Genomic DNA, 19,914 nt, shown 5'->3' with positions numbered 1-19,914 from the left:
AGTTCAAAAAGAAGTTCTTGGCCCTGGCCATTGTGGCTCAGTGATTAGAGCATCGGCCTGTGAACCAAAGGATGGGGGTTTGATTCCCAGTCAAGGGCAAGTATGTATCTAGATCCCTGGCTCCAGTTGGGCTATGCAGGAAGCAACCAAATGATGTGTCTCTCTCACATCGATGTTTCTCTCTCTCTCCCTCCCTTCCTCTCTTCCTTCCATTCTCTCTCTCTAAAAAAGAAAAAAAATCAATGGAGAAAATATCCTCAGGTGAGGATTAATAACAACAAACAAGTCCCTAGCCCTGGCCAGTGTTTCTCAGTGGTTAGAGTGTTGGCCTGCACACCGAAGGGCCAGAGGTTTGATTCCTGGCCAAGGGCACTTACCTGGGTTACAGGTTTGACACAACCAATTGATGTGTCTCTCTTCCCTTCCCTCCCTCCCTTTTACTCTCTCTAAAAATCAATGGGAAAAAAAAATGTCCTCAGGTAAGGATTAACCAAAAAAAAAAAAAAAAAAAAAAGAGAGAGAGAGAAAGAGAAAGGAAGTCCTTATGTAGTGTTGCTAGACAAAAAAGAGTTGACCAAGTGGGTAGATATGTATTTTTTTAAGTTGAAAGTGATAGTAATGTCCAATAAAGAAAAAACAGACTTTATACATTTCCGTATAACACAAAGGACCCGGGAGTTCTGTTTGTTGCCTATTCTTTATTAATTCTCCTAGACCAGTGGTCGGCAAACTCATTAGTCAACAGAGCCAAATATCAACAGTACAATGATCAAAATTTCTTTTGAGAGCCAAATTTTTTAAACTTAAACTTCTTCTAACGCCACATCTTCAAAATAGACTCGCCCAGGCCGTGGTATTTTGTGGAAGAGCCACACTCAAGGGGCCAAAGAGCTGCATGTGGCTCACGAGCCGCAATTTGCCAACCACTGTCCTAGACCATATATGTACTTTAGCTTGGCTCCTGTGCCATTTTTGCATTTGGGGATTACTTAGCAATTTACATTTTTTAGATGTCTTAGGGATACATGTCTGTTATGAGGCATGTGATGGGAAGAATTATGATAGATATAGTATCTTAAAGATCAAATTTTTTTGTAAGTCATGTAAGTTTAAAAAGCTGGGCAACATGGTTAATGAAACAGAAAAATGGTCCAACTGGCCCCTGCAATTAATCAAGACTGTAAATCTAGGAGAGGGATTATTTCCAGGGTCCTCCTGACCCGGTTGCCTGTGCAGGAGTCTCTCCACTTGGGTCCGTGTCTGTTGGAGGAGAGGGGGTGGGGCATCTGTAATTTGGGTGAGAGTGGAAATTACTCACATAGAAGAAGGCGATAGGACCAGCGTGGAAGCTAATCATAATCCCGAGGATGGAAGTCATCTGGGACACTATGATGTGTAGTCCCACGGCAGTCAGGTAGGCATTGATTGCTGCCTCCGGAAGGTAGGTTGCTATGAAGCCAAAACCTAACATGCCCATTACTAGCTGCAGGGGGTTCAGATGAAAAAGAAAAACAGAGGCAGAAAGTCATCAGACCAGCAATGGCACCGGATAAGTTCTCCCTAAAGAGTTTCCAACAAGAAAGTTAGGTTAGACCCCTTTGATAACTCTTCAGTGTCTCTTTCCCTAATCAGCTGAAATTGGTCCTTGGTGTTCATTCATTCGGGGCTCCCTAGGGCACTAGACCACACTTCTCTTTTTTAAAATATATTTTATTGATTTCAGAGAGAGGAAGGGAGAGATAGAAACATCAAAGATGAAAGGATAATTGATTGGCTGCCTCCTGCATGCCCCCTACTGGGGATCGAGCCGCAACCCAGGCATGTGCCCTGACTGGAATCAAAGTGTGACCACTCGGTTCATGGGTGGACACTCAGCCACTGAACCACACCAGCCAGGTCTTCTTTCTTTCTTTGCAAGCACTTAAGCTTAATATCTTGCCCTAGAATCTACTGACCTTGTTGACTTAAGGTTAACAGTCACAGACTAATCAGAATAAGCCATTGCCTTTAAAAAAATTGTTTTTTTCCAAGGGCGGAAATGCCAGATGGCAGAATTTTATGATTTTATTAACACAAATACAATGTGTACACAATCTGTCTGTTCATTTTCTTCGCTGCGCAGCCTGGCATTGGGATTGGTGACGCTAAGGGCCAGCTGGGCTGCTCTTTCCACAATGGCTTTGCGGTTCTTTGAGGAGAGAGACGTTGTGAGCAATCTCAGCACAGTAAGATTTGTTGCACTTCAGCAGAACTTCACGTTCTTTGACGTTATGGACCAGAAACTTCAGAAAGCCACTGGGCAGCATATGCTTTGTTTTCTTGTTGCTCCCATAACCAATGTTGGGCATTAGGATCTGGCCCTTGAATCTTCTATGCACCCTATGGTCAATGCCTCTGCGTTTCCGCCAGTTCCGCTTAATTTTGAAGTATTGGTCTGACTGGTGCCAGATGAACTTCTTGGTCCTCTTTTTTACAATCTTGGGTTTCACGAGGGGTCTGAGGGCAACCCTGGTGCCAAGTAGGAGATGGCTGCCACCTCCGCAGGCAGCGCCCTTTCATTAGTCACTCTGAGAACCCTTTCCAGGAGACATTAACATTCCTGTGAGGAAAGCAGCTTTTTACAAAGGAAAAGACAATTTAAAAAACCCGAGTTCCAGCTCATTCTTGGCCTTTCACTCTTTTTTTTTAAAAAAAAAAATATTTTATTGATATTTTACAGAGAGGAAGGGAGAGGGATAGAGAGTTAGAAACATCGATGAGAGAGAAACATCGATCAGCTGCCTCCTGCACACCTCCTACTGGGGATGTGCCTGCAACCAAGGTACATGCCCTTGACCGGAATCGAACCCGGGACCCCTCAGTACGCAGGCCGACGCTCTATCCACTGAGCCAAACCGGCTTTGGCATCACTCTTTACTAAGAATGATTCAATTGAATTTTTGTCTTCAGGATTCTATATATAAATATATTACATATATGTATAAAACATTGTATTTTATATGCTCATATGCATATATAATATAGAAATACGTATTTTAAATGTTATGTAATCCTATATATTAAAAGAGTAATATGCAAATTAACCATCACTCCGCTACACCCACAAGCCATGCCCACAAGCCACGCCCACCAGCCAATCAGGAGTGAATATGCAAATAAACCCAACCAAGATGGCTACAGCCACAGAGAGCAGGAGGGAGGCTTGGGTTTCCCCAGCAATGGAGGAAGCCAAGCTTTCCGCCTGCCATTGCCGGCCTAGGCCTCCACTCAAGGCTACAAAGTTTCAATGATAGGAGATACATAAATCCCCCCAAAAATGGCTGCCGCCACGGAGCAAACAGAAGGCTTGGCTCCACTCCAGGCTACAAAGTTTCAATTGTAGAAGATAAATAAACCCCAGATACCAGGGCCTCCGCTTGGGTCACCGGGGGTGTGGCCAGCCTGCAAACCACCACAGGCCCCTCACCCAGGCCGCCCCACGCCCCAAGGGAGCCCCCACTCTGATCCGGGACACCCTTCAGGGCAAACCAGCTGGCCCCCACCCGTGCACCAGGCCTCTATCCTATCTAACAAAAGAGTAATATGCAGATTGACCATCACTCCAACACACAAGATGGCTGCCCCCATGTAGTCAAAGATCCTGCCCCCATGTGGACACAAGATGGCCACCACAAGATGGCCAGCAAGGGAGGGCAGTTGGGAGGGACCAGGCCTGCAAGGGAGGACAGTTGGGGGCGATCAAGCCTGCAGGGGAGGGCAGTTAGGGGTGACCAAGCCAGCAGAGGAGGGAAGTTGGGGGCGACCAGGCCTGCAGGGAAAGGCAGTTGGGAGGGACCCAGGCCTGCAGGGGAGGGCAGTTGGGGGGGGGGGATCCAGGCCTACAGGGGAGCAGTTAGGCATCAGGCTGGCAGGGGAGTGGTTAGGGGGTGATCAGGCTGGCCGGCAGAAGTGGTTAGGGGCAACAGGAAGGCAGGCAGGCGAGCAGTTGGGAGCCAGCAGTCCTGGGTTGTGAGAGGGATGTCCTACTGCCCGTTTAAGCCCGATCCCGAGGGGTCCCAGATTGGAGAGGGTGCAGGCTGGGCTGAGGGACACCCCTCCCCCGTGCACGAATTTCGTGCACCGGGCCTCTAGTATATTATAAAATAAATTATATATATTTCTAAATATGCAAAGGGTCTAAACTAGTGACATCAAAGTATTAACAGAAGTTACCTTTGGGGAATGGGATTAAAAATTGGTGGCAATGCCCTAGCCGGTTTGGCTCAGTGGATAGAGCATCGGCCTGCCGACTCCAGGGTCCCAGGTTTGATTCCGGTCAAGGGCATGTACCTTGGTTGTGGGCACATTCCCAGTATGCGGTGTGCAGGAAGCAGCTGATCGATGTTTCTCTCTCATCGATGTTTCTAACTCTCTCTCCCTCTCCCTGCCTCTCTGTAAAAAATCAATAAAATATATATATTTTTTAAAGTTGGTGGCAATACTTTATTATTTATACTTTGTTATTTGAGCTTTTTACAGTATAAATGTTCATCTTTTAGAATAAAAAACACAGTTGGAAAATTGATGGATAAAGTGTGGGCCCCAATGCCCTTACGACGGTAGGTTAAGAAAACTGGCCCAGCCCAGTGAAGAAAAGGAAAAGGAAAACAAAAGTCTTGAAACCCACTCTGTCACCACTTCATCTTCCACTGGACTAGAAGGGCTCAGAAAACAAACTTGGAAGAGTAAATCTTTTACCTTTAAAAGGTTTTTGTTTCAAAGCTTCCTGTCAGTTGGGGCTATGTCTCCCCCTTAATCTCCTGTCATTACAACTCTACTCTACTCTAGTCAGCCCAATCTGCTTCCTGTCTTTTATGTGAATGTCTGATTTCTACTTCTGTGCTTATGCATGAACCTCTCCTTTTTTTGCCATCTCTGCCAATCTATGCCCATCACCTCTTTCAAGAGCGTAATGAAACTCCCCTTCTTTAGGAGATGTGATGAAAAGACCAAGATCCCTAGGGATGGAGAATGTGACTTCAATCCTGGTTCTAACACTCACTGGCTGTGTGAGTTTGGACAAATAAATTCTCATGAGCCTCAGTTTCCTAACCTGTAAATTGTGAATAACACTCAGCACAGTGTTTTGTATGGATTACATTACACAACACATGGGAAACACTTAGCTCAAAACTGAAAATAGTGACAGATGCAAATACATATCACTCATCTTCATGCCATCCTTTCCTCCCACTTTGTAAATGGCAAGTATCTATAATTAACCATAGAGCTGTTTCATGCCTAGCTGCTATGTGGTATCAGAGTCTGTGTTAACATAGTTTTCTAGGCAGTCACAGTTGTCCTGTGACATTAAAACTATCTGCCATTCTTATAGAAAACAAGTACTAAATGTTCAATGAATGAAAGAAAGTCTCAATAAATGGTTATTTCCTTCCCAGACAACTCCAATCCAACTAAAGATTACTTCTTTGTTTCATATTCTTTTGATACTAAACCCTTCACTTTTATTAATGTTAGTTTTCACTTTAATTATCTAGAGCACAAATTCTTGAGGTAGAGCATCCTGAGTCTGATCCCAGTTTGGGATCTTACTAGTTAAGTGACTTTGGCCAATTTACTTAATCTCATTATACCTTGTTTCCTTCAAATGAGTACCATAGTAATATCCACCCTCAAAAAGGGGGTCTTGTGAGAATCAAAAGACATAATACATATAAAGTGCTTGAACAGTAACTAACACATAGCAATAAATGTTAGTTTTCTCATCTGGTTCAGAGTTCTTTAAATTTATACTTTTATTTTTGATAATTGTAGATTGATAGGCAGTTGTCATAAACAAAACAGAGAGATCTGATGTACTCTTTATCCCATTTTCCCCAATAGTAACATCTTGAAAAATTATAGTACAAACCACAATTAGAATATTGATGTTGATACAGCCAGGATACAACATAATTCCATCACCACAAGGATCCTTCTTTTGACCTTTCATAGCCAACACCCACTTGCCTCTCACCTCCCATTCCTACTCCCAATCTCCATCCTCCTACCTCCATTCTCATCCGTAACCCCTGCTCTCCATTTCTAGAATTTTGTCACTTCAGGGATTTTACATAGGAATCACGAGTATGTAAGCTTTCCTATTTTCAATTTCATTCATTTTTGTTTTTCATGATTTCCTTCCTTTTGCTTATTTTGGATCTAATCTGCACTTGTTTTTCTAGGTATTTGAGGTGGGAGCTTAGACCAGTGGTCAGCAAACTCATTAGTCAACAGAGCAGCAAACTGTGGCTCGTGAGCCACATGTGGCTCGCGAGCCGCAGTTTGCCGACCACTGGCTTAGACTATTAATTTGAGACCCTTTCTTCTGCTGTATGCATTTTAGTGCTAAAAATTTCCCTCTCAGCACTGCTTTAGCTGTGTCCTGCAATTTTTGGTATGATTTCTTTTCATTTACCCTAATGTATTTTTTTTAAATTTCTCTTGAGACTTACTCTTTGACCTATGGATTATTTAGAAGTATGTTGTTTAGTAACCAAATATTTGGAGATTTTCCTATTAACTTTCTGTTATTGAGTTCTATTTTGATTCCACTATGGCCAAAGAACATGTTATTTGATATTAATTCATTTAAATTGATTGAGGTTAGCTTTGTGGTTCAGGTTCTGGCTTATCTTAGTATATGTTTCACGAGTAATTGAAAAGAATTTCTGTTCTTCTGTTATTAGATGCCTATTTTGTAAATATCGCTTAACTCCTGTTAGTCAATAGTGTTATTGAGTTTTATTATTTCCTTGCTGGTTTTCTGACTAGTTATTTTATAAATTATTGAGAGAGAAGTGTTGAAGTCTCCAACTGTAATTGTGTATTTGTCTATTTCTCCTTTCACTTTTATTAGTTTTGCTTCATATATTTTATAGCCCTGTTGTTTGGTGTACACATACTTAAAATTGCTATGTCTTCTTGGTAGAGTGATTCTTTTATCATTATATAATGTTCCTCCCTGCTGCTGGTAATTTTATTAGCTATGAAGTCTACTTTATCTGATATTAATATAGTCAATTCTACTTTCCTTTATTCATATTTGCATGCTATATCTTTTTATTCTTTTACTTGCAACCTGTCTATATCATCATATTTGATGTTTCTTGTAGACAGCATATTTTAAAATATATCAATCTCTATCTTTAGTGTAAATGTTGCTATGTTAGGGCTTATGTCTGCTATTTTTCTGTTTGTTCTGTTTTCATTTCTCTTTTTCTTTTTCCTGACTTCTGTGGGTTACTTGAACAATTCAAGAATTCCATCTTCATTTATCTACTAGAGGCCCAGTGCACAACATTCATGCACTGGGTGGGGGGGTCCCCTCAGCCTGGCTTGCACCTTCTCACAGTCCAGGACCCCTAAACTGGCCAGCTGGTTTGCTCTGAAGGGTGTCCCGGATCAGGGTGGGTGCTCCCTTGGGGCATGAGGCAGTCTGGGCGAGGGGCCTGTTGTGGTTTGCAGGCTGGCCACGCCCCCGGTGACCCAAGCGGAGGCCCTGGTATCTGGGGTTTATTTATCTTCTACAATTGAAACTTTGTAGCCTGGAGTGGAGCCAAGCCTTCTGTTTGCTCCGTGGCGGCAGCCATTTTTTTGAGGATTTATGTATCTTCTATCATTGAAACTTTGTAGCCTTGAGTGGAGGTCTAGGCCGGCAATGGCAGGCGGAAAGCTTGGCTTCCTCCATTGCTGGGGAAACCCAAGCCTCCCTCCTGCTCTCTGTGGCTGTAGCCATCTTGGTTGGGTTTATTTGCATATTCACTCCTGATTGGCTTGTGGACGTGGCTTGTGGGTGTAGCGGAGTGATGGTTAATTTGCATATTACTTTTTTGTTATATAGGATTATTATAGAGTAGGGGTGGGCAAACTTTTTGACTCGAGGGCCACAATGGGTTCTTAAACTGGACCAGAGGGCCGGAACAAAAGCCTGGATGGAGTGTTTGTGTGAACTAATATAAATTCAAAGTAAAGGAGCGGAGGGGAGAGCAAGAGAACCAGATAGAACAGCCGGATCCGGCCAGCGGGCCGTAGTTTGCCCAAGGCTGTTATAGAGGATATTGCTTTTTGAGTGTATCTCTTTGTATAGCTTATTTAGTGCTTGCCCTAGATACTACATTATCCTATCTAATAAAGAGGGAATATGCTAATTGACCCTCACACTGTCACAAAGATGGTGGCGCCCACAGCCAATAAGGATGTAATATCCTAATTGACTGCCCTGCCCTTAAAGATGGCAGTGCCTACAGCCACAATATGGTGGTGCCCAGTCCCTCAGCCCTGTAGAGGCACCTGCCTCAGGAGTCCCCCAGTCCCCTCAGCCCCCAAGCCACCCAGGGCTGGCCCGAGGCACAGGCAAGCCTTAGATGGCGGCTGTCCAGCTGCCCAGGGCTACCCAAGGCTCAGGTAACCAGGGCCAGCCAAGGCTTGTGCTGCTGGCAGTGGCAGTAGCAGAGGTGTGATGGGGCATCGCCTTCCCCTGATCGCCAGGTCACCTCCTGCCCCTGAGGGCTTCCAGACTGTGAGAGGAGGCAGGCTGGGCTGAAGGACCCCCCATCCAGTGCATGAATTTACATGCACCGGGCCTCTAGTATATACATAACTTATTACAGTCTACTGATGTCAACACTTTACCAGTTCAAGCAAAGTATAGAAACCTTACTTGTTTATAAAACAATTGTTTTAAATATTTCTATATACATAAAAATTTTTTCTATATAAATTTTTAACTACATCAGATAGTGTTATAATTTTTCTTTAACCATCAAACATAATTTAGAAAACCCAAGAGAACAAAAAAAATCTATCATATTTATCCTTATTTTCACTCTCTCCATTGTTCTTTTATCCTGATGTTTCAAGATTCCTTCTTTTATCATTTCCTTTCTTTTTATGAAATTTCCTTTAGTCATTTTTTAAGGGCCTGCTTGTGACAAATTCTCTTTATTTTTCCTTCATCTGAGAATGTCTTGACTTCCCCTTCATTCTTCTATTTTTATATTTTCTTTTCCTCTCTTGCTCTGAATCCCAGAGAACAAGATGAATTCCCAGAGAACATTGTGTGTTATTTTTTTTAAATATATTTTTATTGATTTCAGAGAGGAAGTGAGAGGGAGAGAGAGATAGAAACATGGAAGATGAAAGAGCATTGATCAGCTACCTCCTACATACCCCTCAATAGGGATCGAACCTGCAACCTGGGCATGTGCCCTGACTAGGAACTGAACCCCAACTCCTGGTTCATAGGTCGACACTCAGTCACTGAGCCATGCTGGCTGGGTGTCCCTTCATTCCTGAATGGTACTGTCACTGAGTATATGATTTTGTATTGACAGTTCTTTTCTTTCGGTGAACAAGAAATATTGTGCCACTTCCTTCTGTCCTCCATGGTTTTGATAAGAAATTTGCTGTCATTTGAGTTGTTTACCCCTGTAGGTAAAGGGTTTTTCTTACTGCTTTCAAGATTTTTTTCACTGTTTTTTAGTTTGACTATGATTTGTGTTGGTGTGGATTTCTATGGATTTATTTTCTTGGGAATTTTCTCAGCTTCTTGAGTCTATAGGATTACATATTTTGCCAAATTTGGGAAGTTTTAGGATGTCTGCTTTAAAATCTTTCTAATTCTAGAATCTCAGTCATCTCAGTGTTGGAATCTTTTTTTGTTGTTATTGTTTTTGTTAATCTTCACCTGAGGATATTTTTTTGCATGGATTTTTTTAGAGAGAATGGGAGGGAGAGAGAGGGGGAGAGAGAGAAAGAGAAACATCAATTGGTTGCCTTCCCACACGCTCCAGCCAGGCCAGGGATCGAGCCTGAAACTGAGAAACATGCCCTTGACCAGAATTGAATCTGGGCCCTTCAGTCCCCATGCTGATGCTCCTGTCACTGAGCCAAACCTGCTAGGGCTTGTTATTGCCTTTTAAAATTCAAGTTGAGCCCTAACTGGTTTGGCTCAGGGTATAGAGCATTGGCCTGCGGACTCAAGGGTCCCAGGTTCGATTCCGGTCAAGGACATGTACCTTGGTTGCGGGCACATCCCCAGTAAGGGGTGTGCAGGAGGCAGCTGATTGATGTTTCTCTCTCATTGATGTTTCTAACTCTCTATCCCTCTCCCTTCCTCTCTGTAAAAAATCAATGAAATATATTTTTAAAAAAAAGGAAAAGTGTGACATTAAAAAAAAAAATTCAAGTTGAGACTTTCCTTGTTTTTGGTATGACAAGTGATTTTCAATTCAATCATACATTTGGGGTACTATGTTATAAGACTCTGGATCTTATTTAAACCTTCTGTTTTAGCTAGCTTATTTTGACAAAGTGCTGGCAGGGGAAGGAGAGGGTGCCATCTTGTTATTGCCTGGTAGAAGTAGTAGTCCAGGTTCTCCTCCCAGCCTCCACTGACATCGGTGGCACTACGGACTCTCCAATATTGCTGGGCAGGAGTGGCAGTTCTGGCTCCCCACTGGGCCTCCACTGATACTATCCTGGTTGGGACAGAGGAATGTCTTTACTTCTCCACACCTGGACATCCCAGCAGAAGGGGTTCCCTGACTCTTCACTAGGCCTTCTCTGGCATCACCCCAGCACGGAGTAGGAAGGTTGTCTCATTACTTGCCAGTGGATATGAAAGTTCTGGCTCTCTATTTGGCCTTCTCTGACAACACCCTAGTTGGGACTGAGTGGGCACCTCATTACAATTAAATCAGGAAGTCTAGGCTCCCCCCTTTGCCTTTGCTGATAATGAATGGTGGTGATATCATAATTCTGTTTTTTGTTGGTGTTTGTCTGGAGTAGATCAGTTATTATATAAATGTTTTCAGTCTTTTTTCTTTTCTTTTTTTTTTTTTTTTTGTCTGCACCTGTTGGTACATTGGGTTTCTGGCCTCTTCAGCACCAAGATTAAAATACACGAGCTGGAAAGAAAACCCAGGAAATGCACTTCTGTGTTGGTCCTATGTCCTGAGGTTCTGAGCCTGTTGACCTTCTCTCCACCTTCCAGAGTCTTCTTACATTTGTTTTATATATAATGTTCCAAGATATTTTGTTGTACTTAGCTGGAAGAATAGGGAAAAGTACATCTATTCCATCCTCCTGAAAATGAAATGTCTCCTCCTTTATTAAATGAAACAAACAAACAAACAAACAAAACACGAAAGCTTTAAGGAGGGGACAGAACATGCCCTAGGCCACTTAGATAATTAACAGGTTACTGACATATTGCCTGTTATTTTGCCTTCTCCTACAACATTGAATTTTTTTGACTACAGGAATTATATCTTCTTTCAAAGTTTTGGTTTCTGTTCAAGTACCAAATTTACTACTTTGTATCCAGTAATTATAATTTATTGACACTAAGTGACAGGCTCTGGGCTAAGTATTTTACATGCATTTTCTCACTTAATCTTCATAAGAACTCCACAAAACTAATGTTATTATTTCCATTTTATGCATGAGAAAACTAAGGCCCACAAAGGTAATATAATTTATGTTCATACAGCTGGCAAATGTCAAGGCATGGGTCAACCCACCGTAATAACTTGTTTTTGCAGGCTCCCAATAAATCCTTACCTAATGAAAGATGGTCCCGGGGTAGATCAGTGACAATTAGCTAGAGAGTGAGTTAGTTGAGAAGAAAGAGAAATAAATCTGGAATATGTGATTTTAGTTAGGTGGATTTAGCTTTAGATAGTAGACTCTCTGAGAGAAATGAAAGACATTGCCAAAAATAAATTCTGATATTTTAATGTCATTGATATTATTGTGCTTTAGCTGTGGTCCTGTCATTGCAGAAAAAGGATTTCAGGTAAAACTCCAGTGCTTACTAACCCAAAATATAGTATTTGAACCTATCAGTGCTATTCTTGTTGAAAGAATATAAAGGAATTTTTAAAAAATATTTTTTTTTATTGATTTCAGAGAGGAAGGGAGAGGGAGAGAGAGATAGAAACATAAGTGATGAGAGAGAATCACTGATCGGCTGCCTCCCGAAATCCAGCATATACCCTGACTGGGAATCAAACTGTGACCTCCTGGTCCATAGGTCAACGCTCAACCACTGAGCCAAGCTGGCTGGGCTAAAGGAATTTTTAAAACATGAAATCTTGTCTAGAACTCTAGCCCATAGTTCCTAGGACTCTTTAGTCTCAGAGAAGGGACTGGTGAGAATGTTTAGTGTCTCATCCAAAATAAGTGGTGGATGGCTTTTTCCTCTTCCGGGGACGGCGACTTCAGGCATTCAGAATGGTTCAGCATTTGTCATTATCAGTGGAAGCTGTCCTACAATACAGTGTCTAACAAAACTAGGCTGTCCCGAGCCCCTGGTAATAGAATTGTTTCCCTTTACACCAAGAAGATTGGGGAAGCGCCAAAATCTGCATGTGGCATGTGCCTAGTCCGACTTCGCAGAGTGTGTGCTGTGAGACCTAAAGTTCTAGTGAGGATATCTAAAATGAAAAAAAACATGTCAGAAGGACCTGGCGTGGATCCATGTGTGCTGAATGTGTCCATGACAGGATCAGGCATGCTTTCTTCTTTGAGGAGCAGAAAATTGTTGTGAAAGTATTGAAGGTACATGCACAGAGTCAGAAAGCTAAATTAAAAAATAAGGCCGTTTTGCTGGCTGGAGTGGCTCAGTGGTTGAGCAGTGACCTATGAACCAGGAGGTAACAGTTCGATTCCCAGTCAGGGCATGTGCCCGGGTTGCAGGCTCGATCCCCAGCGTGGGGTGTGCAGCAAGCAGCCGATCAATGATCCTCTCTCATCACTGAGGTTTCTATCTTTCTCTCCCTCTCCCTTCCCCTCTGAAATCAATAAAAACATATTTTTTAAAAATAAAGCTGTTTTGAACAATAAAAACAAAAACTCCCAAAATCAATGGTGGATGATTTCTGACAAGGGAGAAGTTTTGTCACAGTCTATCCAAGATCCTACAAGTTTTCCAGAAATAAATCACTGGAGTATCTTAATGGACAGCGGGAGCAATGAAAGGAAGGGGTCTATTTGTAGCCCCTTTATTTAGTTCTTCTTCAGAGGTTCGAAGACTCAGATCCTACCTGAATAATCCCAGTCAAAAATGTTGTGGATGCCACCACACTCAGGGATCGGTTGTAGGCCGTGAAGAAGAGGGGGTCAGAGAAGTCCTCTTTGAGGAAAGTTCCCAGGACCAGGTGGCCACTGTTGAATGGGTACAGATTCAGGACATTAATCATCAGAGCGCTCACAAGAAAGAAGGCACCTATGAAAAAGATGTTTAGGCAGAAAGTAAGGTTTTAAGTCCAGGTAAACTGAAGCTATTGACAAAATCAAGGCATGAGCTTATGTTGTTTTTGTCCTTGGTCTGAAGAACTTTTCTTATTTGAAAGTGGCTATCGAGAGTAAGAAGGAGCGGAGAAAGAACTCTGGCCCCCAAACTGTGACCAAGTCACAGAATTTAGATCTTGGTGGTCCAGGTATTAACCTCTTTCATTATGGGCACATAGTGTGGGCTGCAGAGAGAAACTGACTGAAAATATGTATCAGGTTCAGCTACTGTGCCTGCTCTTAGAGTGATGAAAAGTGAGGTGGTGGTGAAAATATCAGAAAACAGTAATAATAATAAGAAAAATAATACCTAACACTTAGGATTTATTTACTAGATACAAAATGACACTGAGCTAAACTTGTTTCAAACATAACTTCATTTAGTCTTCACATCAACATACAACGGGAAGCAAAGGCAAACCTTACTCTTAAATTACCTGATAGCCCTGGCTGGTGTGCTCAGTGGTTAGAGCATTGGCCTGCACACTGAAGGGTTGTGGGTTTGATTCCCTGTCAAGGGCACATACCTAGGTTGCGGGTTCATGCAGGAGTCAATGAGTTGATGTATCTCTCTCACATCGCTTCCTTCCCCCCGCCCCCCGTCTCTCTCTCTCTTCCCGTCCCCCTTCCTTCTACTTTCTCTGAAAATGGAAAAAATATCCTCAGGTGAGGATTAAAAACAACAACGAAAACAATAATTTACCCGATAGACATAAAACTCTAATAGCTCTTATTACCAGTCTTTGGAAGTAATTGTAATGTGCCTTGGGAATGTGGGAATGAAATTGCTCTCTAAAGTTTAAAAGTAAAATTGACACAATGAATTTTAGTAAAAATATGTGCTACTGTCCTTTGAAAAGGCAGAGTAGCACTCCATAAGAATGGGATGGTCCCAGATTGACAAACATCTGGAGAAAGAGTATGTCAGTCAGAATTATCAGTCTTGGTTGTGTGGGGAAGGCCGGAAAAGGCACTTCACTGGGTGAAGGTTGGCAATGCCCTTCCTAGACTGTTGGGGCATTTTGTAGTTTGATTTCTATGCAGGTTCACCTAGTATATTTGCTGATTATACGACCTTTAACTAGCTTGGTTCCTGTAACAGTCATTTCTGATATAAAAGAGTAGATGGATTTTGACTCTGAGAAAGAAAGTGCTCCTCCTATGGATTTAAGTGCTTTGATTACCATGATGGCATTTTCTCATTGTAAACTAATACAGTGAGAAAATGATAATTATGAATCAGGCCCATGGAGTTTGGTTATCCTAGGTCCAATTGAAAGATGGACCCACTCTAAAAGTATTGGCGGAATTGCTCCTGGATCTTTCTGGCTGAGGGCATTCAGATTCCAATGCGAGGTAATCGCCAAGGAAAGTACTTCTGTCCTTTCATCCCTTTGGGAAATAGCTTTCTGGCCTTTTCACCTGGTGGTGACATTGATAATGACATACTAGAAGTGTTCAATTTCTAAAATCTAAACACTAATCCTGTGGCTAGAATGCCCATTTCTGTCTCCTTTCTTTCTACCTTGAACATAGCTTTAACCTGGGTTCCTTAGCAATAGGTAAATAATTGAGGTGGGGACTTCATCCACCTCCTGCGGTTCCAGAACTGAACTCACCAATAGACATTTGATGACATGATCCAAAAATTACATAAATTACTGAAGAACTGAAAGCTGCATATGAGATATTGAGAGGAGGGATCAGTTGCCTTGACAGCAAACTAAACGTCAGGACTGAAAAGCAAGATAATTTAGGTAAGAAAAGGTAGCCTGGCTTTTAAAAGTCACCTTAAATAAAAACTGTAAAGCATATTTAAAATGAAAATGATCTATGTATATGGCTGACTGAGCATAACACACAACCTTTAATTAGTATCTTTTATTGTCTCCTTTGATTCCTAGCTTCTCTTCCTATTGTACCACATGGTTTTATACCTCAATTCTAAATCATAGGCTTAAACACTTTTCCCTGTGAGGTCTTCATGCTAATCATGGAAAGCAAACATTACAGCAACCAGACCTCAACTTCCAACAGCTCAGAAGCAGCCCACTTGCACCCCAGCCTAGAACCAAAGGCCCTGATAATTCTCCAGGATGGAAGACAATGCTGGAGAGCAAGGCAAGAATCCCACTGAACTGACTTGACTCCAAGTTGGTATGTGTTGTCTCTCTTCCATATGCTCATCACTCTTATCTCTTCTTTTAGCTCCTTCCTCAATACTTTCTTTTCTAAAAAGCACGCTGAAAATCAGGAAATTTGAAGCTGAGGCACTCAACTTAGATCATTCCAGTGAGCCCACTAGCTGATTTATTGTCTTGGACAAGCAAGGCTCTTTTTTTTTTTTAAATGGAAAAGTTAAAACATATACAAAAATAGAGTATAATGAACACCCATGTATCCACCAACCCCTCAACAATGGTCAATTCATGGCCAATCTTATTTCACCTATGTACCCACTCCATGTTATTTTGAAGCAAATCATGTTATTTTGAAGCAAATCCAAAGCCATGATCATTTTATCAGTAGATATTTCAGAATGTATCTTTAAAAGAAGACCCTCTTTTAATGTAACTACAATATCATCATCATACCTAAGAAATAATGGTTCTTTAACAGTATCAAATATCTAGTCAGAATTCACGTTTCCCTGCTTATCTCATAAGTGCTTGTTGTGGTAGAGGGCCTCTCAGATGATCTGCAATGGCTAATTGGTTTTCATGCCCTTGTGTGATCCCCACCCCTTAAGTGTGGGATGGATCTTATAAGTTGCTTCTGATAAACAGAATGCAACAAAAAGTGATAAGATATCACTTTTGAGATTAGGTTGCAAGAAGACTGAGGCTTCTGTCTTGGTTGGTCTCTCTCTCTCTCTCTCTCTCTCTCTCTCTCTCTCTCTCTCTCTCTTTCTCTGTCTCTCTCTTTCTCTCAGGTCACCAGCCACCAGAGTTGACTTCATGGGTGTGACTGATGCAATCACATAGAGCCTGGACTTAGAAGCCTCCACACTTGGCTTCATGATCTACTCTGACCATATTGAAATTCAGAATAATTTTGGAACTAGGGGCTCTACATTTTCATTTTGCATTGGGTCTCATACATGTAGTTGGTCCTGCCAGCTGTCATGTTGTGAGGACACTCAAGCAGCCACATGGCAAGAAAACCAGGCCTGCCAGCAAACACATTGGTGGAAACTGACCCTCCAGCCTCAGTAGAGCCTTGCGGTGACTGACACCTTGACTGGAACCTCATGAGAGACCTTGAGCCAGAAGTATAGTGGGTTTGGGGGTGATCTTAAAAAAATTATTTGCTATTGTATGTTGTGCTTTCTTTTACAATCTTTGTGTTTACATCAGGGCTCAAATACAAACTTCACATTGATTGATAGATTTCTGAAGTCTCCTGTAATTTATAGGTTCCCCTTGTACATTTTTTTTAAGCAAGGCTCTATTGATTGCAAGAAACAGTAAACCTGCTCAGATTTGCTTAAGCAAAACAGAAAATTTATTAAAAGAGTACAAAGGGCAGTTGAGCCACATCAGAGACTAGAACCAGAACTAAAAAGCTATCAGGATTCAAGGAAGCTGCTTTCCCATTCTCTTTGTCTCCAGGTTTGCCTGGTCTCCTGTCTTTGTCTCCAGTTTGGGACTATAATGAACTATACTGCTATGGATATTTTTATACACAGGTCTCCTGGTACGTAGATGTATAAGTTCCTTGAGAGAATATACCCTGCAGCATAACTGCAGGGACATTTACCAGAAAATGCCAAACTGTTTTCTAAATGGTTGTACATTGCACTCCCACCAGCACTGTATGACAGTTCCCATTGTCTGCCTCTGTATTAGCACATGATACTGTCAGATTTTTAATTTTCAATGTGTATGAGTTAGTGTGTAACTCATTTTAATTTCAATTTTCACTTCATTGACTGACAATAATGTTGATTAATCTCATTGTTCCTTACAGATTTGTAGGAGTATATATGTTACAGATTGTCATTTGTTGGGTATATTGTTACAAATCTCTCCCATTCTGTGGTGCGCTATTCAATCTTCATGGTGTCTTGGAATGAACAGTTCTTAACTTTTACTTAATTCAATCTTTTACTTAATTCAATCTGTCTTTTCCTTTTAGACTAGTGAAAATTTGTTTTGTTTTTTTACAAGACTGCTTTTGTTTATTTTTTTAATCCTCACCCAAGGATATTTTTCCATTGATTTTTAGGGAGAGTGGAGAGAGAGGGAAAGACAGAGAAAAACATCGATGTGAGAGAAACACATTGATTGGTTGCCACCTGCATGAGCCTGGACCAGGGCCCGCGCCGGGGAGGAGCCTGCAACCAAGGTACATGCCCTTGACCAGAATAGAACCCGGGACCCTTTGGCCAACACTCTATCCACTGAGCAAAACTGGCCAGGGCCCAAAAAATGTTTATTGCTTTACCTTTAACGTCTAGAACTTTAATCTGCCAGGTATAGATTTTTGTGTATGGTGGGAGATAGAAGTCCATCTTTTCACACAAGAGTCCAATTGTTTCACACAATTTATTACAAAGTCTGTTTCTATAGTGACACATATGATATAAGCCATGCAACTTATATATGTGTACTGCTTTCTGTTCTATTGGCCTAATTGTCTATCTCTGCAAAACCATAGCGTCTTACTTTTTTTAGTAATTAATTTAGTAATAGTTTTGATAATTAATTTATTAATCCCCATTGTTATTGTCAAATATAATATACACATAGAAAGTGCATTAAAATAGGTGTTGAGCTTAATAAATATTTATAAAACAAACACCCATGTTACCACCATAGAGGTCTTTGATCACAACTCCATTTCTTCCCACACAGGTATTTATTATTTTGACTTTTGTGATAATAATCTCTTAGCTTTCTTTATGGTTTTAGCACCAGTGTACATATTTCTTAACAATGTAGTTTAGCAAAATAGTGAATGCTTTCCTCCTAAGGACAGGAACAAGGCAAGAATTCCTAGTCTCACTACTCTATTCAACATAGTACTGGAAGTTTTAACCAGCACAATAAACAAGAAAGAGGGGGAAAAAAGGCCATTTGGAATAGAAAGAGAGACACACAACTGTTTCTCTTCACAGACAACATGATTGTCAATGTAGTAAATTCTAGGGAATCTATAAAAGATTCTTAGAACTGTCCAGCTAGCATGGCTCTGTTGTTGAGCATCAATATATTAACCAGGAGGTCACAGTTTGATTCCCCATCAGGCCACATGCCTGGTGTTGCCGGTTCGATCCCTGGTGTGGGGTGTGCAGGAGGCAGCCCATCGATGATTCTCTCTCATCGTTAATGTTTCTCTCTTTCTTTCTCCCTACCTCTCTGAAATCAACAAAAAGATATTTTAAAAAAAGATTCTTAGAACTACTAAGTGAATTTCAGGATACAAGGTGAACACATAAACACCAATTACATTTTTATATACAAACAATGAACTGGAAACCAAAATTGTTTTTAATTATCATATACAATATCTCCTCAAAAATGAAATAGGTATAAATCTAGCAAAATATGTATAAGATCTGCATGCTAAAAATGATAAATGCTAATGAAAGAAGTCAAAGAAGACCTAAATAAATAAAGAGATATACTGTGGTCATGGATTGGAAACTCAACATAATTATCTGCAAAGTGATCTATGAATTTAATGCAACAGCTATAAAAATCCCAGTAGAATTTTTTGTGTGGATATAGACAAAATATTTATATGGAAGAATAGTTAAAACAATTTTGAAAAAAGAACGAAGTTGGAGGAATCACTCTACCCAATTGTAAGACTATCTATAAAGACACAATAATTAAGATATGACATTGGCAAAGGAGAGACACATAGATCAATAGAACAGAATAGAGAGTCCAGAAATAGACCCATAAAAACATGGCTATATGATCTTTGACAAAAGTGCAAAAACAATTCAATGGAGGATTCTTTTCTTTAAAAATAATGCTGAAAATGCAACAAAAATAATCTTGACCTACATTTCTCACGTTATACAAAGATTAACTAAAAATGGATCATAGATCTTAATGTAAAATATAAAACTATAAGACTTAGAAGAAAACATAGGAGAAAAATTTTGTGACCTAGATTTAGGTGAATAGTTCCAATGTCTGATAGAAAACACAATTTGTAAAAGAAAAAAATTGGACTTTATCAAAATTAAAACCTTTTGCTCTGTGAAAGAAACTGTCAAGAATGAAAAAATAAGCTACAGACTGAAAGTATTTGCAAATCACATATATAGAAAGAACTTGAATCCAGAATATATAAAGAATTCTAAAAAAAAAACCCAATAAGAAAACCAAAATTCCAGTTTAAAAAATGGGCAAAGGACTCGAACAGGTACTTCAACAAAGAGAATATGAGGGTAGCAAATAAGAACATAAAAAGATGTTAGACCTCATTAGCAATCAGGAAAATGCACATTAAAACCATGATGATATACCAGTACAAACCTCTTAGAATGGCTAAAATAAAAGACACTGAAAACTAGGTTTCATCAAAATAAAAAAATGTTTCCCTTTAAATATTTTGTTAAGA

At 40.7% G+C, this 19,914-nt stretch overlaps 1 protein-coding gene and 2 pseudogenes across 3 annotated transcripts in view; 1 reads left to right on the top strand and 2 right to left on the bottom strand.

Moving 5' to 3' along the window:
- The window catches only part of SLC26A8 (solute carrier family 26 member 8), a gene marked incomplete at both ends in the record, with an annotated part of 96,763 nt that overhangs the window by 57,299 nt on the left and 19,550 nt on the right, over window positions 1–19,914 (bottom strand). Inside the window, 3 exons of the mRNA XM_080665125.1 lie at window positions 1,319–1,483; window positions 13,089–13,270; window positions 14,955–15,071. Of these exons, the coding sequence (XP_080521251.1) occupies window positions 1,319–1,483; window positions 13,089–13,270; window positions 14,955–15,071 (464 nt within the window). The remainder of the gene's footprint in view (window positions 1–1,318; window positions 1,484–13,088; window positions 13,271–14,954; window positions 15,072–19,914) is intronic.
- LOC308245938 (large ribosomal subunit protein eL32-like) lies at window positions 2,068–2,559 on the bottom strand (annotated as a pseudogene). Its single transcript has one exon. The product of its transcript is annotated as a large ribosomal subunit protein eL32-like (transcript).
- LOC308245937 (large ribosomal subunit protein eL34-like) lies at window positions 12,277–12,690 on the top strand (annotated as a pseudogene). Its single transcript has one exon. The product of its transcript is annotated as a large ribosomal subunit protein eL34-like (transcript).

This window comes from Plecotus auritus, assembly GCF_963455305.1.
Source record: "Plecotus auritus genome assembly, chromosome: 4".
NCBI classification, from domain to species: domain Eukaryota; kingdom Metazoa; phylum Chordata; class Mammalia; order Chiroptera; family Vespertilionidae; genus Plecotus; species Plecotus auritus.
Note: the sequence above shows the minus strand (reverse complement) of the source record. Positions and strands in the feature narration are given on the sequence as shown.